This window comes from Podarcis erhardii, assembly GCF_964252035.2.
Source record: "Podarcis erhardii genome assembly, chromosome: 8".
NCBI lineage: Eukaryota > Metazoa > Chordata > Lepidosauria > Squamata > Lacertidae > Podarcis > Podarcis erhardii.
In genome coordinates, this window is record NC_138499.1 from 47410539 (window position 1) to 47438040 (window position 27502).

At 41.7% G+C, this 27502-nt stretch overlaps 1 protein-coding gene across 2 annotated transcripts in view; it reads left to right on the forward strand.

The window, feature by feature from the left end:
- Positions 1-7989: 7989 nt before the first annotated feature.
- Positions 7990-27502, forward strand: part of CLUL1 (clusterin like 1) — a 28491-nt gene continuing 8978 nt past the window's right edge. Inside the window, exons 1-6 of one of the 2 annotated variants that reach the window (XM_081873252.1) lie at positions 7990-8047; positions 9482-9551; positions 20695-20802; positions 21920-22068; positions 23891-24058; positions 24837-25281. In XM_081873252.1, the coding sequence (XP_081729378.1) occupies positions 9533-9551; positions 20695-20802; positions 21920-22068; positions 23891-24058; positions 24837-25281 (889 nt within the window). In that variant the 5' untranslated portion in view covers positions 7990-8047; positions 9482-9532. Of the gene's footprint in view, positions 8048-9481; positions 9552-19154; positions 19283-20694; positions 20803-21919; positions 22069-23890; positions 24059-24836; positions 25282-27502 lie in introns of those variants that run through there. The other variant, XM_081873253.1, reaches the window with a different exon arrangement.

Genomic DNA, 27502 nt, shown 5'->3' on the forward strand with positions numbered 1-27502 from the left:
CAATAGTTCAATCAGTGCAAGCTTTTCGTTTTGCTAGATAGAACCATCTCTTCCCCTCCCCCCGCAGTCCTCACAATCTCCCAGAACTGATTTGGGTGGGGGATGTATGGGAGGGGAGGAAAAGACTTCTCAAACTAGTGTGCTAGTTGTGCTGGCTTTCACTAGTGCAACTGTTTAGATGAATCTGGCCCGTAATTTTTAATTGTGACTGCTATCACTTTTTTTTTTTTTCAGAATAGCAATGCATTAAGTGTGTGTTTGCTATGCATGTATTTAAGAATCGCCTTCAGAACAGAATTGCTCAAGTTCATTCATACATTTAGAAAGAAAAAGTCTCAGTTCACACGTTTGGGATCTCCTTTGTACTCAGGAGGACACTTTACATATTGGCTTGCAATTTTTGTTGTTCCACTGGAACATTATCTGTTAGTGTGTAGGGGGGTGGAGATGATCCTGGCAATAACTGGAGCCAGTCTTATGAACAGGAGCCAAGGGAACTCATCAAACTCTACTTGTGAGGGATAATTTCCCCCTAACTCTGGGTAGGGGCATCTAGAGAAGAATCACCCTTTGTGTGCTTGCAGCTCACCCTGGGGTTAATGGCATGGAAAACTGTGGACATCTGCTACAGCTCCTCTATAAATAATGGAGTGGCACATGAAGTTAGAAGAAGCTAGTCAGAAAAGACAATTAATTGTGGAATCCATTGAAGAAGGGGAAACGGGAGAGTAGACATTCTAACAAGGCTTCAGTGTCTTTTAATTTGTTAATTGCCACTGGCAAAAAAATGCATCACAATGCATTTGTGACCTGCAGTAGTTTAGATAACAAAACCAGCTCAGTATAATTAGGAACAGAGCCAGGTACGCATCTTGAAAAGCATTTCCCCTTGGCCGTCATACAGGTTTTATTTTCTTTGAGTAAGGACAAATTATGAGGGATGAAGCCACTGTAGCTTCATCAGTTTTGATCCAGTTTAAGGCTTGGCTCCCCCATCACACACACACATTCTATTTTTCCAGAGAGAAAACATGAAATATAATGTTGATTCAGCAGTTCTGGTACATGTGCAGGGACTCTGGCATGTGGATAGAATTCTTTGCAAGCTGTGCTTCCCCATTCATTTGAGTGACAGCGACGCTGCTCTGCTGCTGCTGTTGCAGCAGCAGCAAATGTATCAGAGGAGCCTTGGCCGACCTGGCTCCCTCCAGATCTTTTGGACTACAACTCCCATCAGGCCCAGCCAGCAAGTCCAAAACATCTGGAGGTGAAGGCTGTGTTGGTTCCCACCCTTGGACAAAAGATCTGGGCTATTCAGACTTTAAGATCACCAAATTTGCAGATGACACCAAACTGGCAGGGGTAGCCAATACCACAGAAGATAGAATCAGGATTAACAGATTGCAGAACTGGGGCCAAACGAACAAAATAAATTTCCATAAATTTCCTGCACTTAGGCAGGAAGAACCAGCTGTAACAGAAGAATAGTGTTTTGATCAAGGGAAGTAATAGTCCTACTCTATTCTGCCTTAGCCAGATTCACCACACCTGGAATACTGTGCCCAGTTCTGGGCATCACACTTTAAGAAGGATATTTGCTCCTGCATTGTTTTTAAATAGTGGAGTGGGACCAGTCAGCCACAAAGTTCTCAACCAAAGCGAGAAGTCTCTGCTTTCAAGTGAGCACTCCAATAAGCGGGGGCTGCTGTGCTGGAACAGACAGCAGAGCACCCTTGGTGATTCTATTGAATATAACAAGTGTGTGATTTTTCAGTGCAACCTTATTGTTCTAGTAGGGCTGTCCTAAGTGATTCAGGACTCAATGCATCAAGAAGACAAATACTAAATCATCGTAATTTCCAGGAAACATTGAGAAGTTACCCTATATGCATGCAATATATTTCGCAGTATTTATTTAGATTTTTATCTCATCCTTCAAATACATTATCAGAACAGCATACTGAAATGCTGAAGTTATCATTAAAAGTAGTGCAATAAAATAAAAATATTTTAAATAAAAATCATGCAAGTAATACAGATCCAACTGTGTTTAAATGCCTGTGAGAATAAAAATATATTTGTCTGACACCAGGAAGACATTAGGGTGGATGCCAATGAGAGAATTCAAAGCTCGGGTGCCACCACTGAAAATATTCTCTCTGCAACAGCTACACGCCAAACCTCAGATGTTGGCAAAGATGCAGATGATGGCCTCTGGTGATGATTTCAAAGTATGGGCAAGCACACGTAGTATAAGGTAGAGTGCTGAAGGTAATACATACTTCATCTGTGTTTGATTTAACATAGCATTTGCTTTCCCTCACTGCCCTTTCAAAAATAATGTATGTGGTGAACTATGGAACTTCTTAAATTAGAAACATAAATTGCAAAGCTCTCTCTTTCAGGAACAAATGTCTGCTTTAAAGCTAAATCCTAAGCAGCAGTCCAAAAATAAGACCTTGGTGTATTTGATTTACAAACATATTTTTGTTATTAATGTTTGCAAGCTTTCCAGCATACTCTGAAGTTTTGCTGTAATGTTATTCCTATTAAGTCACTGATTTCCACATGGCGAGCATGTTAGCTAAAAACACTTTTGCCACTACAGTGAAAACACAGAAAGACTGCAGTTCAGCAATATCCAGAATCTAAAAAATCAATTATGCAGCGCAGCTTGTTTAAACCTGAAATTGCATGTGACTTACCTAGAGCTCCCCATATCCTAGGCAACATGTTTAGAACAGCTTTTAAGCAGAAAACCGAAAAAGTGGCAAAAGGAAAACAAAATGCAGTTTTTAAAAAAAGGGTTAACTTTGTTTGAAATATGTAGACATGGCTAATTTATCTGCTTGGCAAATAAATGTTTCGGTGCTTTCAGATGAAAACTGTTAACAATGAAGTCAGACTTATTTTCAAAGAAGGGGGTTGGGGAAACATCAACCTCCTGAGGTTGTTGGGCTGTAACTCCATTATCCCTGACCATTGACCATGCTGCCTGGGGTTCATGGGAGCTAGAGTTCAACATCATCTCAACAGCTACAGGTTCGCCACTAGAGTTTTCAAAGTATCATCTTCATCCAACTGTTCTTCAGCTTTGGTGCTAAGGAAGAGAGGAGTGTTGTTTCCAAGATCCAGACTTATGCACGGACATCCCATAGTGATTGTTCTACAGTACTTCCATTTTTCCCCTTTTGGAGGTGTCAGTGAGCAGTAGGAAGAGAATAGTGAACAGGTTGCAGGGCGTGAGATATAGCTGTGTCAAATACCCTTCAGCTATGAACAAACCTGAACAACCGCCCAATTTTCCAGGAGCTGGTGCTGGTTATATACAGATAGTGCGCACATGCTTTCATCAGTAGTACTGAGTAACTCATGAATGTGAACGAGAAACTGGAACCCAGTAAAAACATATGACTGCCATATGTATCATTCCATTGATCACCACAGAGTTTGGCTCAAACTTTTAAATTATTTAAGTTGAGTTTCTTTCTCTCTTCCCCACTCCCAATTTTTGGGCATGGAGAAACCAGAGCACTGTTTGCTTGGCATGCAGAATGTTTTTACATTCAGCTGAATAGCTTGGATTACATATTATGATTTTAAAGTCACCTTTGGACCAATGAAAGCTGCTGCAGATACCCTGTGTTTGTGCTGTGAGAGCACATTTCCATTTTCAGCATAATGAAAGATATGGTAAATGCAAGACAGTGAATAGCTTTCTAGAGTCATCTTCAAAGGCAAAAAATATAACTAGTAATGAACAGGTACGCAATAATTTCTTTTGATCGTTCTCCTCTAATTGAGGGTTCATCATATATCAGACATGCCATAATCCTTAAAACGCACGGTGCAAGACATTTGGGGGGAAAGAAAAGAGTATGAAACAAGGTAAGCAAATGTGTGCTATAGTTTTCCTAGAAAGTTCCACTTTCCTCTCACTCCCATCCAAGACTGTGTGTGTGTGTGTGTGTGTGTGTGTGTGAGAGAGAGAGAGAGAGAGAGAGAGAGAGAGAGATCAGCATTTGGATCGCAAAAATTGCCTCCTCCTGTTCAAAGGAACCTTATGTTTGGATACAATTTGATGCCCTTTTCAAATTATATAGTGGACTGTGATCATGGCAAATAAGCCAGAAGTTTTACTTAATAATTTGTAATTAAAAGAAAGCTTAGTGTTCCCATGGTGAATAAAAGCTCATGTATTACATAAAATAACAATAAAGTAATATTATACAGTTCCTAGATCTGCATTTTATAAGTATCTGTTTGTAATTCCATGAATCTATTATTGGCAAGAGGACGAAAATATATTGCTTAAAACAAACACTGGATTGAGAGCTACTGTAATGGTACCTCAGTGGTGTGTTAGGAATGTGTGATTAATTCTGCATCCGTTATTTCAACAGGAAGAATATCACAGATTTCCATATGGTTGCATGGCTATTTAAGGGCCCCGATAGTTCTGTATTACAGCAACTAAGTAGATTTTTAAACTTTGTTTTTGAGAGCATTACTGGATATTTTATAGACAGAAAATCCATGTCACTGAACTCTCCTATATTTGACCTCTCCCCTGCACAGTCAGGGTTCTAAATCGCATGGGGAACCTCCCTGGGTACAGTTTTCAAGGTGCAAACATTTGCTGTCCATTGGGTGTAGGATGCTGGGATGGCCCCGGCAAGCATGCTTCCTGCTTCTCCCTTTCACGACTTTATTCAGAGAGAAATAGGGCTGGTGACAGGCAATTTATCATCCATGTGTCAGTGCCATCCAGCAGAGTCTACATAGCTGCACAGTTCTACCTTGCATTTCATATTCCTTATTGGTGGGGGGGAATCCCATTCTCATCAGTGTTTTCCCTCTTTACCCAGGGGTCACCTTTAGGGGATATTGGGGACATCTGGAATGTTTTTTGGGGGGGGGGGAATTGCTGAGGGGGCTAGTCACAAAATGGCTGGTCATGGGGATGTGGCATAACACAAAATGGCAATTGTAAGGGGTGTAAAAGAGGTCGATCCGGTCAAAATATTAACTGAGCAGGAGCAGTCTCTCACTCATTGTGCATTGAGAAGATACTTACTGACACCTTTCATGGGTGCCAGAGGAGGTTGGGTGCTGTCCTGGCAGACGGTGACCCCTGGTTCAGCCGTTCATTATGTGGTTTAGTGCTTAGTGCCATCTTACATGGGACGCGGGTGGCGCTGTGGTCTAAACCACTGAGTCTAGGGCTTGCCAATCAGAAGATCGGCGGTTCGAATCCCCGCGACGGGGTGAGCTCCCGTTGCTCGGTCCCAGCTCCTGCCCACCTAGCAGTTCGAAAGCATATCAAGTGCAAATAGATAAATAGGTACTGCTCCGGCGGAAAGGTAAACAGCGTTTCCATGAGCTGCTCTGGTTCGCCAGAAGCGGCTTAGTCCTGCTGGCCACATGACCCGGAAGCTGTACGCTGGCTCCCTTGGCCAATAAAGCGAGATGAGTGCCGCAACCCCAGAGTCGTCCGCGACTGGACCTAACGGCCAGGGGTCCCTTTACCTTTTTCACCATGTTTACAGATTACAGGTGTGATAGGCAACTTGGCCAAGGGGCTTACAATCCTGAAGTAAAGATACAGGTAAACAAAAGGAGAAGTCTCTTGTTAGCTGCACTGGAGCTTTGTGTGCTAAGTGTGGGATACAGACTGAACGGAACACACTGTTGCTGCATTTCTGATATAACTCATAGCTGAGAATTACACTGGAAAATTCAAATCCATTTTTTCAGTCTATAAGTAACGTTGAAGTTGTGTTTACAGGCATGTGTTCCATTACATTTTCTTTTTCAGTAACACACAAGAATCAAATATCAAAACTATACATTGAACTATTAAAAGTTGCTACTGGGTCTATGCGTGGGCTGAAGTAACTTCGGGAACTGCTATGGAGACCCTTATAGGAGACATTAGACACAGAAACATTTGACTAACTAAAACGGCAAAATGAGTTTCTGCATATATATATATAATGCCTTAAAGTTGCCACACAACATTGCATTCCATACAATGTGCCCCGTGAATGGCAACTGCATTTACAAACAAAGGGACTTCCATGTAGAATCAGTTAAAATTTGCCTCTGCTGCTTTTTGTATAGGTGATTGCTGAACTGATTTAAAGAGTAAAACACTAAAATAAAAATTATTAGAGTCAATAGACACATAGCAGGAGAGTGGCTGTGCCAAGGACAGTTATTAGACTTCCTGACTCCTCATCCCAGCGGACAACCTCTTCTTTCCCTTTCAAAATGTGGATGGTTTACTGGAAGAGAAAAATCTACAAACAAGACACATTCCTCTGTCATAGGGTTCCATTGTTACTTGATATAGGAACTCTTTTAATTACTTAAATAACTTCACTGTATGTGGTGGGGTATGGTAAATTTGTTAGTGGCTTTTATTAACAGTCTGAGTATACTAAGAGTATGGAAACACTCTGAAAATGCTAGGCAGATAGCCCAAGCATATATTGAAGTTCTTTAATTAAGTAATTAAAAGAGTTCCTATATTATCCCCCTTCTCTCTCTCTCTTTTTAAAAAATAGATTACATATGGTTTTGGGATGGACAAATATATTGACTTTTGTTTCCCTCAGTTTTTCAATTTCATGTTCTGTCCACTACTTTTCCCCATCAGTTTGTAATTTATTTTGTGGAAAGATCCTCACAAAAATCCTCAGCATCTCAGTACCCGTGCCTCCTAATGTATATACTTTGGGGTTTTGTTTTTGCTTTTTTGCGATTTTGTCTTGCACCCTGAGTTCCCCATGCTTCGTCCCTACCTGTTGGTTAACTGCAGCAATACAGTCATACCTTGGATCTCAAACACCTTGGCTCCCAAACAAATCAGCTCCTGAATGATCGAAACCCAGAAGTGAGTGTTCTGCTTTTTGAACGATTTTCGGAAGCCGAACATCCGGCCCAGCTTCCATGGTTTCCATGGAAGCCGTGCCTTGGTTTTCAAACAGTTTCAGGAGTCGAACGGACTCCCGGAACACATTCTGTTTGAGAACCAAGGTACGACTGTACTGGGAATTGGGAAGCCAGGTGAGGAACATCATTCTGCCTCTGCCACTCTTCCAGTCACTTCTGCTGGCCCAGGAGAAACGTGACAGTTTCCCAACATGCTTTCTGACATCAACTTTCTTGGCTGTGCCAGTAAAGTGGCTCAGAAGGAAACAGCAGACAGACTCACAGATGGGAAATGTGAGTGCTTTCAGTCATCTGTATTCTACAGATCACATATGACTCCTGCGTTTCCCCTCGAAATAAGAATGCACAGAAAGTGTTTGGTTGTATTTTTGTAACATCTATCAAACAGGGTGGGGGCTTGTTTTGTTTTTAACTCATCACAGTTGCTATGGTTCACAAACACAATGGAATTTTTCAATAACTTTTTAGGGAAATCTCTTTCCCCAAAGTAACAAATAATAACGCTGTTACAGCACAGCAAGCTTGGATTGGTTTTGTGATTATTTATTTGCAATTAGACAACAATGCTGGCTCTTAAAAAGACTAGTCAGCAAAACTGGCATAGCTGAGAAGCAGATCAGCTCCGTGGAATGTGGTTTCCTCAAAATCCTCAGGACTGTGAAACATTACAGAACCAGCTAATGTATCTAGAGGTTTGTTCTACATTTGTCTATGTTTTAAATGTCAGCGTCATTGTCTTGATGGTCCCCGTATTCAGGCTTAGAAAAATAAAAATACCATTGGTTCCCTAGATGAAGATCACTTATTTTTCCATAAATTCATCAGCGCATCTCACTAACTTTTAAAAAATAACCAGAGAAAATAATTGGTTTCCAGAAAACAATATATTGAATATCGAAACTAAAGCCTGGCAGCTAATTTCCCCAAGTAATTCCATCTAGAAGCAGCTGTTTTTAATACACGACTAGAGCAGTGGCAATCATTGTCAGTGGAATGAGGGCAGTGCTGTAGTTAGGGCTGAGCCTTGGGGGTGAAGTCTGAAGCTGAACAATCCTGCCCTCCCCAAAATGATTGCCCAGATCAGTGACAGGTGAGACTGCAGCGACAAGCAGGTAAATGGCAGGTACTTCACAAAGAGACACCACTGGGTTGTGTGCATACACACTCTTGTGTTTTGTTTCTTGTTGCAATGTTTAGAATATATGATATGAATACATCATATAATTTGTGAAGATACCTTGTATGAATGAACAAGATTTCATAAAATGTGAATGTTCCAAGGTACCTTCTGTTTTAACGCAGTTCTGATGTCACTGAATACAAATCTGTACTTGAACCAAACTTTCCTCCATAGTTTCATCAGTTTAAGTCTGGGAAATAGAACTGCCTTGTAAACAGCACACAAAAGTTACTAGACTGCTTGCCTACACACCTAATGCTATATTAGGTTGCAGTCCTCTATACAAGTAGCAGGGAATAAGTCTCATTGAAGCCAATGGGACTTACTTCTAAGTAGACAGACATAGAATTGTGCCATTAGTCATTTAGGACTGAAAGCTTTAAAGCAAATAATGAACCAACTCATCTCCAGATATGTCTAAAGGTAAAGGGACCCCTGACCATTAGGTCCAGTCGTGACCAACTCTGGGGTTGCGGCACTCATCTTGCTTTATTGGCCAAGGGAGCCAGCATACAGCTTCCGGGTCATGTCGCCAGCATGACTAAACTGCTTCGGGCGAACCAGAGCAGCGCACAGAAACGCCGTTTACCTTCCCGCCAGAGCGGTACCTATTTATCTACTTGCACTTTGACGTGCTTTCGAACTGCTAGGTGGGCAGGAGCTGGGACCGAGCAATGGGAGCTCACCCCATCGCGGGGATTCGAACCGCTGACCTTCTGATCGGCAAGTCCTAGGCTCTGTGGTTTAACCCACAGCGCCACCCACATCCCACGATATGTCGTTAGAAGCAATTCTTATTTGTCGCAGATGACCAAGTCACTGGCTATTTACAAGCTTGATTTCATGTATATTCGAGATGGCATCATTTACTCTAATAGACAATGCTAGCATTTTTAAGATATGCTTTCCAATGGGTGACTTCACTGCCCTTAATGGTTAAAATAACAAAAGAAAAAGGAACACGTTCAAGTAAATCGAGGTACCTGATTTACTTTTAGTAGCACTTGAGGAATGCTTGCCTGATGGAAGCCCTATTTTAAGCACACTTACGTGCATTTGCATTTTATTAATTCTGTATGCATGAAGCCACAGTATGAATGTTCAGGATTAGCATGTTACACTTTTTCTATATGGGAAGAGCTTATACTTTGCCTTAAAAGTTTTCCTCTAGAGTCTACAAAATAATGGAATAATGTTTCTGCTATCACTATTAATAGAACTAGGTAAGACTGATTAGTCAAGCTTAACCTACTTGCTTTGATACCATCTTTCAACTCTGCTGCCTTCTAAAAACAGGCATAAAGCTCAGTATTGAAAAATGTTGTTGAAAACTCTTTTTGACAGGCACGGGGAAGAAAACGTCTAGTTACACCAAAACCCTGAAGGTTTCAATGCATGGGGTTGATAACATCTGGTATGCCTTCCTTAAAAAATCATATGTAATTTCCGAGAAATTGATTAAAGTCTCAATGGTCATACTGTAGAACTAGAAGCAAAACAGAACTGATTTGTACATTTGTTTGTTGACAGATAATGACATAAATAAATAGAGGCAGATAAAAGAGGCACAGGAAGTGAGCATATACGAAATGACCAGCTGGAATGCTATGAAGCAAATATCTTTCAATAGTCTTTGACCTGGAGAAATCTGCATGGAATTCTAAGTTCTGAATGTCATTTTAGGCATTAAACAGAGATGGAAATGTTGGTGTTTATAAGATATTTGAACCATTGTACAAGTATATATATCTATTTACTATGTTTTGGTCTTTTTGTTTGCCATTGCCTCCTTCTTGATAGATGCTTTAGACTGATATTCTTAATTCTGCATTTTCCACTACCTCATCTTTCTTTGTTTTTGGACAAATAAATAAAGCAGTAGCAATTTATGAGACAATTAAAACCACGTTGTCATTTTCTTATTGAAGACGGGATTTTATAATGCAGAACAGCATCCACAATCAGGTTTAATAAGGTGAAAGCTTCATGAAACAGTTTACAGTGGTACCTCGGGTTAAGAACTTAATTCGTTCTGGAGGTCCGTTCTTAACCTGAAACTGTTCTTAACCTGAAGCACCACTTTAGCTAATGGAGCCTCCTGCTGCTGCCACACGATTTCTGTTCTCCTCCTGAAGCAAAATTCTTAACCTGAGGTACTATTTCTGGGTTAGCGGAGTCTGTAACCTGAAGCGTATGTAACCTGAAACGTATGTAACCCGAGGTACCACTGTATATCTATAATAAAAACATTTGACATCTTTCATTGGCTCTCTTTTTAGTTACAGAATATCAGTTTAAGAATAAACTATAGTATGCACACTCATAGACATCTTAAGGTTTGTAACTGAAAGGGTATAATGTTTCATCATTTTGTTTCTTTGTGGAGGCAAATGCATCAGTTGGAATCATATACATTAAACAGTTGAAGAGAAGGAATCTAAATTGTCAACATTTAAAATCTAGATCATATGCAGTTCATCAGTGTGGATATGCCACAGCACAAGTTGCTTTAGATTACTGCTGTATCCTTAAATGTGTGAAATGTTAACAGGCAAAGAGAGCAGTGGTGGATTATCTAAAGGATATGAAACACATCCTTTATATTGCATCAAAATCTCATAAACCACACTGAAATCAATGGGGTTTGCATGCTCCTGGGTACTGTAATTGAAATATCAGATATGCAGTGGTCAGTTTCTAACAGCAAACATGTGGAGGCATGTCTCTATCTTATAACTTAAGATATTCCAGAAATGAACCCAGGTATTTTAAAAATGGTTCTGGGGTTGAGCCCTCAGAGTTCTGCAGTCACCTAGTAATTTTTGAAATTTGCACTGTGGGATTCTTCTCTTTTTTTAACTTTTCACTGACCCAGCACATATCACATTAAACCTTAGTTTCAGTCATACAATGGTTTAATGTGAGCAAGCAGCATGCTAGAGGACAACACACTCCTGAAAAGTTCCTCTTGCTGCCGCCACAATGTTCTGGATGAAACAAGCCAGTCTAGCTTGTTGGCGTCATCTGAATGAACCTGGGTACATGGTTTCTTTCTTTCCAAACAAATCAGTATAGTAGTAATCAAAATTTGTTCTGGGCTTACCATTTGTGGTTTGCTTGGGGAAAACAAATCATAAGCCCAGGTTCACTCAATGACACTGAGTGCTGTGGGAGCTTTGAGGAGCATGCCCATTAACTTTGCTTGTTTGCGTTAAAAAAATAGTTTTATGTGTGACATATGAGCTTGGCAACTCTGTCGCTCATGGATTTGATCTGGATGTAATAGCTGTCGCTCATCTGTTGTTTTGTTATTGGGCTGCTTGTTTATTATCCAAGTTAATACATGGCAGCTAATGTTACATATAAATGTTGTTGTTTAGAGGGTAGTCTGCTGATAATTGGGAATCTTCTTGAGCTTTTTAATAAGATAACCTACTGAGTAGAATCATAGAATCACAGAGTTGGAAGAGACCACAAGGGCCATTGAGTCCAACCCCCTGAGTAGATGGGGAGGGCAGAGAAATGGCCAAAAAAGCAACTGGCAGGTTATGAAAACATAAAAAGAGAATGAGGAGAGAAAGAAAGAAAGGGAAAGTGTGCAAGTGTTGAGTTTGCTAGATGTACAACTTCTTGGTCTCCAGGCTATTTTTCCTTTAGATGGTCAGATTTGCCTGCTGATGAATGTAGTTGGTGGGGTCCAGTTTGATTCAGTGGGTTTTCTAGGAGTTCCATTTTCTTATAATGATGTCAAATTATAACTATTACTCTCCTCCTCCTACTCCTCTACCACCTTTACTGGCACAGGATTTAAGTCACCTATCATGAGAAATTCATCATGGGATTATGTAGAACAAGACACAGGAATCTTCTTCAAAGCAAAATAATCCTTGTGCCTCAAATGTTTATTTTATTTGAAGAAGTGATAACTTCAGACATATCCATTCTTAAGGAAATTAGCCCTGAGTGCTCACTGGAAGGACAGATCGTGAAGCTGAGGCTCAAGTACTTTGGCCACCTCATGAGAAGAGAAGACTCCCTGGAAAAGGCCCTGATGTTGGGAAAGATGGAGGGCACAAGGAGAAGGGGACGTCAGAGGATGAGATGGTTGGACAGTGTTCTTGAAGCTACAAACATGAGTCTGACCAAACTGCGGGAGGCAGTGGAAGACAGAAGTGCCTGGCGTGCTCTGGTCCATGGGGTCACGAAGAGTCGGACACGACTAAACGACTAAACAACAACTCCAGACCCTGACTTGGTTAAGTATCTCCTGTTGTTAGGTAAATTCAAGGTGATATGTTGCCATGAGAACTAACATGGCACAAGAACGCAGAGGTGATAAAGGGTAGAGAAGATCTATATTCTTTCTTCCATTTAGCCAGGGGAAGGAGCAAGGAATCTCTGTGTGAAAAGAACAGATATGCAGTTTTGGAAGCAGAAACAGAGACAACTTTGAGGTTTCCCTATTATTTTTGACATTGATATGCCATCCTTCCTCTAAAAGGAACCCAGATCAGCAAACAAATTAATAACAATACATCCAAAACCATCCAAATGCAATTCCAATACAGATGCAGACTGAGAAATATCTCTACTTAAAAACCCTTTCCAATAGGCACTGAAAAGACAACAGAGAACCATTCCCTACTTTGTTCAGAAACATTTCCTCATTTATTTGCCTGTTTTTGTAGCTTCCCCCCACTGTCATCTTGTGGTTTAACAGTTTTAAAAATTCTAAACCAATTTTAATTGCAAACAGCTATCTCAAGTCTGTGAACTAATTGAATTTGTTGTCCAGTCACAAGAGTCAGCTCCTGGTTTTAGATCCCAGCAAAGCAGATCTATCTACTAGGCTTGCCTGCTGTCTAAGGCAACTTTGTGCAGGGCCCACATTCAGGCAATGAAATGCATGGACTTACACATAATAGCTTTTCAATCATCTCTCAGCTCTGGGTTATACATGTTTCTGTCAAGCTCCACCATAAAAAGGAAAGCTCAATGCATATGGTACCAAATGTGGTGGCAGAATAGATAGCTGAGGGTCAGTGGCATGCAAGGCAAGCTGGGAAGGATGGTAGGTGAAGAGTAGACTGCCAGTCCCTAAGGATCAGCAGTCTCAGGAAGCAAAGAGTTGTTGCAGGAATGTGTGAGAAGCAGGTGTCTGTGAAGGAGAAACAACAGATGGAGAGGAGCTCCAGGATCAATAGGAAGATCTTGCCCACTAAGGGTGGCTAAGCTTTTTGGGGAGCCTAACACCTTGTGGCAAAGCCCCCGGGGGTTGTGTGCTGAAGTACATGGGGCCACACACACAGGCATAAACATGCATACCAACAGACAGGCACTGTTTGTCCATTCTCAAGTATCTCACCAAGTCCACAACACAGAATGCATCAGTGAAACTGTGTTAAAAGTTACACAATAATGTTAATGCAACCTACACAGATATGGGCTGCGATCCAGCTGTTCTGGTGTGCATCAAAACACTCTGCATGTACTGTGAGGAAAGGTTTTCAGGAGGCACTGAAGCACATCCCTCTCTGCTCCTCTGCAGATCTGTGATTCACAGTGATCACAGGAGACAATTTGCCCAATTCTCCACTGATTCGGGCCCTGATCTGAAATGAGCTCTGTTGGAAAGTGCTCAGTGCTCTGAGAAGTACTAAAGGCTTCTGCCTTGACCAGGAAGGGCACCCTGGAGGTCTCTTTTGAAAAATTCTTAGCTCTGCAGATGTGTTCATACAAAGACTATTGAGTGCTCAGATGGCACTCAGCAATGTGGAGGCAGTTGTGGAACTGATACAATCATGCTGCCATGGTCACGACAGCAAAGACCCCATTCTGCACTGTAAATCCAAGAAAGAAAAACGATGCTGATTCTTTACACCACAGCACTTAAGATCTCCATTCCATTGCAGAGCCCCAATGCAGTTTGCAAACTTTAGAAAAATGTTTAGGAGGTTTTTGGATCTACAGAAAATCACTTGCCAGGGACAGGGGATGAATCAGACCCTCAGGCCGGGTGGTCACCACTCCTGAGCTAGAGCACCAAACTTCTTGTATCCACCTCTGTCCAAATGAGTTCCCAACACTTCCCAGAGTTGAATGCCATGGCCTTAATAAGAGCTGGAGAAGGCATGATCCACCACACCCAAAACATTTCTAGGAAACCAGCTCATAAGAGTACAAGAGCACAACTCTGTCCCTGAACAATGGCGACAACAGTGACTTACTTCATGGGAACTTTGTGCAGATATATGAGAGGCATCTTATAAATCAGTTCATACGTTAAAAGGGTCTATGAAAATGATATAATAACTCCTCTTTAAGTTGATATGTAAAACGATATATATTGGATCATGCTTCATTGCTTTTGAGGGCAGCGTGACTCAAAGCAAAGTGGCAAATTACAATGGGAAAATGAATCCTAGCCAGTGAAAGTGAGATTTAGAGTCATGCCATCCCCTTTTCCCCTAATATCCTTCTAATTGTCCTTTATAAGAAACATATGGGGGCAGGCAAGACATCCCTCAAACACAATCTGTTTTGAATCTTAACATGACATTGGGCAAGCCTAGTAATGGGGATATTATGACAGGATTAATAGTTGGTTAGCTCCCTCTAAACATTGCCCCGAGCTATGCATCATTGCCAGCAACCTCAGAATTCAAAAGCTTTAAGCTTGGAGGTTGGCACCACCATGCTTGTCTTTATACAGCAGCCATTTTCTAAACGCTGAACGCAGAAGATTATTGATAATGCAGAATCAAGGCATGACTGGTAATCAAAAAATGGTGGCTGCTGGTAGCAACAGAGGTGGGAAGGTTGCAGTACAATGCCAACTCAGCATATATTTTTTAAAAAGGTTATCAGTAGCACCTGTACACTTCAGTTAAGGGATAGTTTAGGGGCGTTGGGAGTCCTACGCCATGTGGAAAGCCACAGGTTCCTCCTCTGCTCTTTCAGGTATATGACTCCACTCACTATGGCTGCTACTACTTACAGCAGTGGCATGCATTAGCCTTCCACTGAATATTTCTTTCCCGGAACATATGTGAGCTCATCTTTCTAACTTTCTCTCTGTTGATTCTCCACAATAGTAGTATTTACCTATCCTCCCGGCAATTCTCCTTCCATCTATGTATGCTTCAATGATGAGTTCCATCTTTCTCCACCACAACCAGTGTTTATATGTAAGAACTTCAAAACATTATGAAATTACATGCCAGCAATAAATGGGCAGCAAAGCAGTCAAATCCCTAGCTGTAAAAACACACATTAATAAGATAATTTTAAAGAAAACACACTCTTTTCCAGTGTGGTGTAGTGGTTAAGAGCGGTAGTCTCGTAATCTGGGGAACCGGGTTCGCGTCTCCGCTCCTCCACATGCAGCTGCTGGGTGACCTTGGGCCAGTCACACTTCTTTGAAGTCTCTCAGCCCCACTCACCTCACAGAGTGTTTGTTGTGGGGGAGGAAGGGAAAGGAGAATGTTAACCGCTTTGAGATTCCTTAAAGGGAGTGAAAGGCGGGATATCAAATCCAAACTCTTCTTCTTCTCTTCTTCTTCAAGTCATCATTCTAAATTGCAGCAACTTTTACTTTGTATAGTTAAAACTGGAATTAACTTTATACTGCTTATAATTATTATAACTTACAAAGGGTTGGATCCAGATTTGCTGTTCTATGTTGAGAAGGGCTCCTTCCATTAGCCAAATCAGATCCAGGTGAGGCTCCTCTGAACAGGAGGAGGCAATTTTTGCTGATTTCTCCTTCTCCTGCTGGCCAACTATTGCTGCTCTAGAGGATCCCCAACTTTATGGAACAGATTTAGGAGCGGGGCAGAGGGAATCAGCAAAAATCATATCTTCCCTCTCCATTTAGTAGAATTCTGTTCCAGGCAGAAATCAGCAAATGTAGATTGGGGGAGGGGGTTAAGAATAAATAAAAAACTATCAGTTTCAGGCAGAACTGTAACTGCTTCCTGAAGCCACTTCTGTTCAGCTGCAGCTATGAGTAGAGTGTGGTCATACAAAATATTTTGAAGAAGTGATACTTTTAAGCATCAGTCATAGGGGAATTCCACCCCCCTTTAGACTTTTGGAAATATGACAATATTACAAACTTAGCCCAAGATAAGGGATCTGGGGTGGTATCTGACTGAGCAGACTTATTGCTGCAGTGAGAGGGGGGCACCTTCTGTGGCAGCCTTATGAGAAATGCTCTGTGGCACAGGTACTATTTGAAATAGATAAAGTTCTTGGAATTTATAGCACTCACAGGGTGAAAGCCAATGTACTGCTAAATGAATGTTCTCTCGGTGTAAAGATTTCTGCTTGTACAATTAATATTCTCCCTTCCTTCTCCTCTGTACCCCCAATCAAATTTGTCCCAACCCTCTTAAGGAGATTTGGAGAGCGTACAAGGCACACACAGGGGCAGGAGATGGAGGGAAAATCCAGTTGCACAAGCAGGAATCCTTGCAGCAATAATACTGCCCAGAATTTGTTTGGCTGCATGTGTGTGGAGATAGGGTATTGGAGGTAGTTCTTTGTCTCTTTACTTGCTTGCTTCCTGCAGTAGCCTTTTGTATGGTCTGTAGAGCACATCTGTTTTTGGGAATCTACATATAGAACATTATCACTGGATCAGAGGATGACACGCACACAAAAGAATTTTCTTCATGTTAATTTAATTTACTTTTGGGCAACTCTGGGCAAAACAAACAATAACAATAGAAACGGTATAAGACATTAGTAGGAATATTATTATTATAGGGTGCATGCCAAACCAAATTTCTTGAGACAGATTTGTAAGTTTTAATATTCTCACTTTAGGGACTTAAGGTTCTTGAATGTTTCCAATACCTTTTAAAAAGCTTTCAAACATCTTTGTCTCCTAAAAGGGTATTTACTATTTGTTAATTCCCACAAGGCATTTTCACACACTTCATGAGTAAGTGGCTCGCCCCTCACCCCCCCCCCACACCACACACACTTTTTACTATGTTAACATCCACAACGAAAGCCAAAGGAATTTGCAGACCTTTGTGCATTCCATGTCATATTACTTGGGGCTGGAATGCTGTGTCACAACCTGGGTGGCTTAGAGTAAAATAATGCATTTCTTTCCCCCTTAATATTTGGAATCCACACATTTTCTAACAGATCATTTATTCTCAGTAATTCACATTTTATCATAGCAAATATTTTATAACAGATGCTTTCCTTATTCTGTGCTTGCTCACTGTCATAACACTGCTAGTTTATGAAGCAAGATTATTCCTGCTTCCTGGATGTAGCTGGGTTGCTTCCACACTACTCATTTCCCCTGGAATGGCAGCCAAACTTCATGTAATGCTAAGGGCACAATATCTTTCAGAAATAGTGTGTGAGTAGGATCTGGATTGGGACTCTAAAATAGATGTGCAGGAGGGCTCTAGCCTTTGCCCCCTACTGCTGCTGATTTGTATGAGGCCTTCACTTTTCTGCAATTTGCATGAGGAAAAGTTCCATTTGCTTCTGTGGGAGCTCTTTTTTTGCAATGCAAATTGCATAGGTCTAAGATTTAAAGATGCAGGTGGCGCTGTGGTCTAAACCACTGACCCTCTCAGACTTGCCAGTCAGAAGGTTGGTGGTTCGAATCCCTGCGACAGGGTGAGCTCCCGTTGCTCAGTCCCTGTTCCTGCCAACCTAGCAGTTCAAAAGCACATCAAAGTGCAAGTAGATAAATAGGTACCACTCCGGTGGGAAGATAAACGGTGTTTCTGTGCGCTGCTCTGGTTCACCAGAAGTGGCTTAGTCATGCTAGCCACATGACCCGGAAAAACTGTCTGTGAAGCGGACAAATGCCGGCTCTCTCAGCCTTTAAAGTGAGATGAGCACCACAACCCCAGAGTCATTCGTGACTGGACTTAACTGTCAGGGGTCCTTTACCTTTTAAAGATTTAAAGCTCCCCGATACCCCACTCCTAAACACTGGCCAGAATCTCCCCTCCCCCATTTCTTGGGGGGGGAAACCAAGTTAAGGGCAAAACACTTGATCAACATCACATGTAGTGTGGCTCTCTTTCACTCAGTTATTATGGGGAATTCAGATGTTGTCACTGACAAACTGCTGCATCCCCATGTTTTCTATATTGTACTCCAATCAAGACCTGGTTTGAGTCATTAATCTGGCTTGGTCAGTGGGTAGACAGGTCCTTGAGACTGTTATTGATGCCCACCCACCTGCATTGCTGGCTTGCCTCATTTTGGTGTTGCTTGAAGCTGGCCCTTATAATCACTCATAAGTTGCATCCACCCCGTACATTTAAAGAACATGGCTTCCTCCAAAGAATCCTGGGAACTGTAGTTTGTTAAGGATGCTGGGGATTGTAGCTCTGTGAGGGGTACTGTTTGGGGGGAAGTTATGTACTTAAAATGTATGAGATGAATGTAGCCTAAGCAAGTGTGTTTTTGATTTATTTTAAATTAAAAATAAATATTTTTAATAAAGATAAAATAAACAAGCAAGTAAGCTCCCATGGAAATGAACAGGCTGATAAAACATATTTGGGATAATTTTGTAATAAAGGTCTAAATTCAAAGACTTGGTCAAAGGGGAAAAGGCAGACATCCCCCGGGTATGCCCCCAAGACCTTGAGTTTATCTAAAGTAAATTGTTAGACCCCTGGCAAAAATCTTGTACTGTCGGGCTGTCCGAAAACAGAACAACATATAAAGCACACCATTAAATTGTTCCAGAGTTATAAGAAACAGGCCAGGTTAAAAATAGATGAATTATACATTTCAAAAGGCCTAAAAAGAAGGGCTGCTGCAATATTTTGGCTTTTATCTCTGGCTTTAAGAGGCAGGAAGCCATTGACAATTACATCTAGCTTGCTCTGCCCAAGAAAACAGTAAATCCACTTTCCCACAGTTGTGTCTTATGCTCCCTCTAGTGTTTATTTTTGGATGTAAGCACAGGCAGGCTGGAGAGGAAAATCCTGGAGTCTAATCACAACATGTCCCATTAATAGGATTAAGTACCTTGTCATTAGATAAGTAGTACATGGCAAAATCTGTGACACTCATGGAAATTAGAACAGCATCCTGCCTTGGTCTTCCCCGAAGCTTGAAAGAGGTTTGCAAGAAGACGCATCAGAATTTGTGGTAAATATCACATCTTGTTGGTTCTATTACTAAACAGCATCTTTTTTCCCCATAAAATGTGCTGGCCACCTGCTATTGCTGGGCCTACAAATATAGAATCCATGACCTACATTTGTAGGTCATGAATTGTAACTGATTTTATTACTATTAGTTTGATATCACTACACCTTCTAAAAAAAAATACAAATAAAAACCTAGGTACAATTACTTGAAAAGAAAAGGAGAAGAAACTAATACAAAACTTTATAATTTTTTCCTTAGTAAAACAAGAATTGTGTGGTATATATTAATAATATATTGCAAAAAGCGAAATATTTTACAAAATGTAAAAGGGAACATAAAGACTTGGGCAGGCATGATCCAGCCAAAGTTAAGCAGTTTAAATTCACCATTGATATCAGTGGGAAAATTAAGCATGTGCATAAATTTCCTGACCTGGAATGAATGGGACTGAAAGGTGTTTTATTAGACTCCAGAGCATATATTGGAGAAGGTGGGAGAAAAAATATATGTGTTTTAGTCATTAACTTCAATAGGAGGTTGATTACACTGGATACATTTTCATTGATACTGATATCCCACACATATTACATGTTCTGCATTATTTTAAATAACACCGAAAACAGCTTTAGACCGTGGAAAAGCTAGTTATTTTTCAGGAGAGTTAATGAATCCCATTTTAACATGTATATTATTTGCAAAATCATCTCTGCTTAACAAAATGGGAACCCTTTGGGTTTTAATTTTTACACTTCCTGAAGCAGCGAAAGAATGGAAAAGGTTTTCATTAAAAGTTAATATATATTATTGGGAGGGGGGGAGAAGAGGAGACACTTTGATACAAAATGTCAGGTTTAGCATCATTTGAAACATTGCCACAATGTTGTTGCACTGTGTGTTTCCACTGTTATAAGATATTGTTACATACTAAAGCATTTTATTACTGGCAGAAGCAGTCTTAAAACTGGGCCATTCTTTGAAGTTTTTTTTTTTTTTTTTTTTTTTACAAAATGCTTTTACAAAATATATATTATCATCACAGTAGGAAAATACTAAATGCACAATATTTCTAAATTGCCGTATTTTTCACTCTATAAGACGCACCAGACTACAAGACGCACCTAGGTTTTGGAGGAGGAAAACAAGAAAAAAAATATTCTGAATCCCAGAAGCCAGAGCAGCAAGAGGGATCACTGTGCAGTGAAAGCAGCAATCCCTCTTGCTGTTCTGGCTTCTGGGATAGCTGCGCAGCCTGCATTCGCTCCCTAAGACGCACACACATTTCCCCTTACTTTTTAGGAGGGAAAAAGTGAGTCTTATAGAGCAAAAAAACTGGTAATCTTCCTAGCTGTCTGAGATGTATCTGAAAACCAACTCATTAACCTATTGTATTGTATTCATTCCTAATGCAGAAAACATGAAGCCTGCACTGTTCTTAATAACATACTTATTATGTCTGAGGGGACATCAGTGTGCACCTACTGTGGAGGGAGACATAAATTTTGTGGAAAACCTGAAAGGTATGTACATGTTAAACCTCTGTGCTGGCCACTATATTTCTGAATAGACAAGTGAATAAAGAAGCCTCATTTGAACCTGGGAACTTCCTACCTCTTTGCTAGGGAGACATTCTCAAGATCACTGTAAACAGATTAGCTATCGCTTAACCCCATTTTACTGTCTTGCTGTAATAAATGTGAGCATTCTAGTCCATGCTGGTAATTGCAAATATAACACCACAACATGTTAACCATTCTACACTAATTGACATGGACCACCAAGATAGAGTCTTCTGTATATGGATTATAAGATGATTAGTATCACTTCTAGATCAAATAAATAGGGCAATAATACTATTCTGTGCATATCGACTCAGAGGTAAACTCCACTGAGTTCAATAGGACTTGGCTTTCCTGTCAGTGTGAATTGCCTAGATCCTAAATTAATGGGAAATCAGCAAAACTCTTGGTTGGTCGTAAGCCCTCTGTATGGAATTAGTTACCTCAGTTATCAATCTGATGGTTTCTGCGGCTGAATTGAAAAGGACCAAGTCATTTTAAAAAATCAACAAGAGAATCTGCAGTGATATTAACATAGTATATGTTATACTATACATAGTACATAACACACGAAAGCTCATACCAAGAACTAACTTAGTTGGTCTTTAAGGTGCTACTGGAAGGAATTTTTTTATTTTGTATTAACATAGTCTGTTCAGTAACTAACAGTACAGTAATTCTATACAGTAACAAGATGGCCTGGCTGAATTGCTCATGAAATCCGTTGGCTTTTTGCCATTGGGAATAATGCCAAGATGCCTACATTATTTTGACAAAATGTGTTGACACTTGTATGAAATATAGTTTATATGATGAGCATTCTGTAACTTTATTTGAAAATTAAGGTTCAGTAAGTTGAAACATATGATTGCTGAAAAGCCTAAACTGCATATGATTAACAGGAGATTCTAGGCCAGATTATCTGTTTGTATATACATTGAGGACAGAAGCAGAAAGACCCAGTATTATTATTATTTTTCTAAGTAGCATGTGTTAATTGTAATTCAGCACCTAGGCCACAATTTAAGGGATTGTTCATTAAAATTATTACTAATAATAATATGGCATTTCCCCTCAGTTTTATCTGAAGTTGGAGAGAAATATGTAGATGAAGAGGTAAAGAATGCACTGATTGGCATTAAACAGATGAAAATTATGATGGAAAGAAATGAAGTCAAGCACACTGATCTGATGAAAACTTTAAAGAAGAGCAGTGAAGAAAAAGAGGTGAATTTAGTCATCACAGTTTTAGACCTGGGGTGACTCAAATGTATGATATAACTGTTTTCAATGCTGGGACAAAGGGTATGACCCTTTTTTGAATGCTGTTTTGTTACTTAAATGGAGATGTGATAAAATGGCAATCTTTCTAAATCAGATAATTGAAGCTTGGAGACTAAGCACTCCAAGTCACAAAACATGGGCCTTTAAAGGAATGCAGCACTCTAGTTTTCAGAACGTTACCTTGGACAACCTCCACATAGAATAAGTTGCTCAAAGAAATAAACATTTGAGCTATATGATAACTACATATTTTGCTGCACGTGAGAGAGAGAAATGTTTTTCATGTGCCCAAACCATTGTAAGTCAGTGCTTGTTTATTAGGGTGGTTAGGAATGTTGAATAAATGCAGCACTTTGTTATTAAAAACAATATTGTTCAAAATTCCTTGTGCATTAATTCCTTTAAAAGGAAGCATGCATGTTTTCTAGGAAATCCTTTCCAAACGATAATAAATTGCCAGGAGTCCCTAGTATCTATTTTGGAATAAAAACAACAGATGACTGCCATATGGTATGGAGCTGAGGTCTGCTTACCTGACTAACTGTTTGTATGGCTGTGGTTAAGAAGTAATCACTCTCTAGAATTGGAACACAACCATGCTAAGGGCACCCCTAGCAGGACCATGGAAATGGAGGGAGGGGGATTTCAGAGTCTTCAGGAAGACTAACAACAGGAACAACAAATGCCTTGGACCCAGGGAGTTAATGTACCTTACCATGTTCATCTTCTGAGACACAGACAAGTCTCTACCGTCAGCTATACCCTTCTGCTATCAAATCCAGGAGGGGCTGGACAGCCGTTCCTATAGTATCACTGCTCAAAGGAGCAGCTGAGGTTGTGATTTGCCCCTGGTGCCAGCTCTATCGAGAAGAGCTGTCAACCAGTGGTAGAACATGTGCTTTTCATGTTCCATGTTCATTCCCCAGCATCTCCAAGTAGAGCTGGGAAATATTCCTGCCTGAAGACCTGTTGCCAATCAGGGTTGCGGATAACTCTGAGTTAAATGAACCAGTGAGCTGACTCATATGGCAGTTTCACGTGCTCATATGGCATGGTGGTGGTGGGGTTAATGGAGGGGGGATAAAAAGAGGGGAAATAGCCTTGATTTTGCAGTGCCTATCCACAGGTCATTGTGTTGCAAGATCCCACCTGATTTACCGTATTTCTCTGTGTATAAGACTAGGTTTCCCCCCTCAAAAATAATATCCGTCTTATACACGGATAGTGTCTTCCCCCATTTTCTTAAATCTGAGTCCCCCAAAACAGGGGGCGTCTTATACATGGGGGCGTCTTATAGACAGAAAAATACGGTATATGCTTGTTAGGAAGGCACAAAGGAAGCTGCCTTATCCAGAGTCAAACCAATAGTTCATCTTTCTCAATATTGTGGATGTTGACTGGCAAAAGCTCTCCAGGGTTTCAGGAAGGAGGCTCTCCCACCCTGCCAGGCATTGAACCCGAGACCTTCTGCATGCAAGGCAGATGTTCTACCACTGGGCTATGGCCCTTCGCCATGATCTAGTTGTTGACTGAAGCAGGGGAAAATATGACTGGCACTATCCTTGAACACGGAAATGCAGAAATCTTAACTTGAGGATTATTAAGCACAAACATTTATTGTGCCCTAAAGTGGATTAGTGTTTCAGGATGGGACACAGCAATTCTGTAGAAATAATGAATAACTAAGGCCGATTTTCAAAACGCTGACGTGTATTCTGAATTAATAACTTTGTGATCCATAAATTATAACCAATTCCTTAATTAGGAAGCTCTAAGACTTATGAATGAGGTCAAAGAAAGACTGGAAGACGAAGAGCAAATATGCCAGGGGTCTCTGAAGAATTTATGGGGCGAGTGCCAATCTTGTCTAGAAAGTAACTGCATGAGATTTTATACCACCTGCCGCCATGGCTTCTCCACATTTACAAGTAAGGTAAGAGGCATGTGAGGGGAAGCAGCATAACTGTATATTCTGCTAAAAGCCAGGGTTGTGTGCATGCCATCATTTTGAGAACCCACAGAGAAAAAAGGAGTAGAGTTGAAATTGCAACTTTCTCCAGCTTTATTTTTATTTTATTCCGCATCTTCAAAAGTCAGAGGTGGAGCTTTAGTGCATCACATAGCCATTTGCTCTTTGTTTTGATCAGCAGAAGCAGATTAAAATATAAACAAGATGCATGCAAATTTTGCCTGGGTTTATAAATTATAGGAGCCACACAGCTTTCCTTGGTGTAGAATTTGAGTTACCTTTTGCAAAGTGTTGACCGGAGGGTTTGACAGTGCCAAAACAGCTCCTTCATCCCATAATCCTAAACAGGAGAGTAAAATTGGTTGGGTACAGTGGGACTTGCTTCCAAATAAACATAGGATAGCACTGTATATCCCATGGACTGCCACCTACCCTAAGTTGGATCAGAATTTTCAGTAATGATACTCATTGTCCAAGTAAGACGCTTGATTTTCTGGTCCTTGGTTATTTTGAAAGATAATACTTGCTTTTGTGCATTTCATTTTAAGGTTAAATGAATACAGCTGCCATGACACATTAGAGTATGGCGTCTCAGCATAATTCAGTTAATATGGAAAATTTGCATTTCAAAAAGTTTGGGGTGTGTCCATGCATGTGCTTTCCAAACATTCCTTTGCACCAATTACCAAAGGATGAGAATTGGACAATTTGCTGACAGGAACTATTTTCTCTCCACACGCAGGTTGAAGATTTTTTCAAGAAATTGACTCCATTATCACTTCCTGTTTATGAGCTTCAAGAGCGAGATCTCCAGTTTAAGAAAAAACCTGAAGAAGAGGATGCCCAGCTGGCACAAATGGAACACTTGTTCAACCAGCTGTTATCTGACATGGGCACAATCTTTGAAAAAAGCTTTGTTTTTTTCAAACGGATGCAAAAAGAATTTGATCAGTCTTTCCAAATGTATTTCATGTCTGATCCAGACTTGACGGAGCCCTACTTTTTGCCAGCTTTTTCTGAGGTAACTGTAAGAAACCCCGTTCCCCCTAAAGACTGGGAGGCGCCAGGCTTCCTCCAACTAGTTTTTGACTTCAGCAAAACTGTCCTGGAAGGTGTTGGTGAAGTGATTACTGAGGTATTTGAAGAATACCGAGAGACTGCAAGAGACATGGCAGAACAACTTAAAGGCAAGTTGTAAAACTCGCATTTTAATATCAGTAGCATCGAACCTTTACTGTAGTTTTTTGCATTTTTAGGAGCATATCTATTCAGGCTGGTGTAAATCACTGCAATGCTATTGTAATATGTTTTATAATATTGTCAGGGTTTTAGGGAGAGAGGAGACAGAGAGCGAGGGCGAGGAGGAAGAGGACGACAACGAGCCGAGGTTGTCCCAAAGTCCGTCTAGCGAATCAGAGGATTCCCAGAAGGGAGCCCCCCTGGTCAGGCCAAGGGGCAATAGAGAGGGAATCAGTCAGAGAGAGGGGAACGAAGAGGGAATCCCCAGTGGGAGTGGCAAAGCGGGACCAGCTCCCCCGTCGGAACGGAGTAGAGGGGGGGGGAGTTGCCAGTGTGTCAGAAAGAGCAGGACAGGAAGGAGGAAGGGGGAGGAGTTCGGAGCAAGACGTCCTGCCTGAAAGGGAGGAGTGTAGTACCGAGAGCAGCGTAACTGTAGAAAGGAAGGTCAGAGGCAACGTACGCGCGCCAAGTTCAAATATAGAGGCGCGCGGAAATGAGGAGAGCTCTGAGGAGGAGCCTGGTGCCAAAGCACGAAGGAGGGGGGAGCAGGCGGGAGAAGACTCAGCCTCTGGGGAGTCCCGGAAAGAGGGAAGACAGGGGGGCAGGAAGACCCTGCGGAAAAGGAAAGAGAGGAAAAGGTGGAGCAGTACAAGCCTCTTAAATTGGTGCAGGGGAGGGACGGACTCAGAGGGGACTTCTAACATCTAAGGGTAACAGATGCGGAGCCACGGAGTTTGGATGTAATGACGACAATGATCTTCAATAAAACCTTTTGTATATAGCTTGGACTGGACTTTGGTCTCTTGTGAGCTGGGACCCAGGGTGGCTCTGACAGAAAGTCCCCTCCAAAGAACGCAAAATTTTTTTTTTTGCAAACCTCACGAACGGTGACAGCCATGACTGCGGAGGAGCAGTTGACAGCGCTGCGAACTACAGTTTCCGAACTCACTGCTGCAGTCCTTGCGTCTCAGAAGAAGCATGACGAAATGGAGAAGCGCTGCCAGGACCTGCAAACAAGGTGGGAACGTGCAAGCAGGGAAGGGTTCCCAGGGTCCAGATCAGAGGGGATTGGACTTGGACGGAGGGGGGGCAGCCTAGTCACCCACTTCGATGGGAACCTGAAGCACTACCCCAGTTTCAGAGCAGACGTTTTGTATGCATTGCACTTGCTTCGTCATGACTTTAAAGATGAGGAGGAGAAAGTGGGGTTTATTGTTTCTCACTTGCATGGGCCGGCCAGAGACTGGTTGCGCAATTTGTGGCGTGAAGATGGCCCTGCCCGCCGCGATGCAGATGAATTCATTAAAGCGATGGATGCCTGCTTCCAGTCTACTGTAGATGTGGATCTTGCACGCAGGGAAATTTTTGGATTGCGGCAAGGCAAAGCCACTGTGCGTCAGTACCATTCTAGATTTTTTGCTTTACTGACTGCGCTAAGCTGGGAGAAGGCTTGTGCACCTGTGAGGGATTTGTTCTGGGAGGGGCTCAGCGGTCCCATTAAGGATGAACTTGCCAGGGGAGACAGACCCCAGACCCTGGAGGAGCTTGTGCAGAGGGCTTTGGCGATTGGGATACGGCACGAGGGACGTCCTTGGCACACTGAGGAAGAACGTCAGGTGCGTCCACCAGCGAGGACGTCTTCTTTCATCCCCAGGGAGTTCAGTCAGTCACATCCTTCGCCACTGGGAAGGCAGGGGGAGGAGCCCATGGAACTTGGTGGTGCTAAGGCTCAAGCAACAGCCAGAGCCCCAGCTTCCGGTGCAGTGAAGGCAAAGCCTCCTAGAGGGACCAGGAAGTGTTACATTTGCGACAGTGCACAGCACATGGCGAAAGAGTGTCCCCAGAGGCTGCAGAAACACACTGCAGCTTTAGCAACTGTTGCAGCAGAAATGATGCAAGCAGAGCAACCTCAGGGAAACGACAGTGCCTGGCTGGAAGCAGAGCTGCTGGGGCTCAGCCAGGCGAATCTGTAGAGCAGTCCCCAGCGCTTTTGCAACGCACAGACCCTTTACCACCCAAGCCAGCGGTGCAGCTCACTGCAACACTTCAGTTGCCGAATGGAACCACCCTGGAAGTCCCCATCACGATTGATTCTGGGAGCAACGCAGATTTTGTGGGGACGCACTTTGTCAAGCAGCATCGCATAGCGCTTCTGCCAGCGACAACACC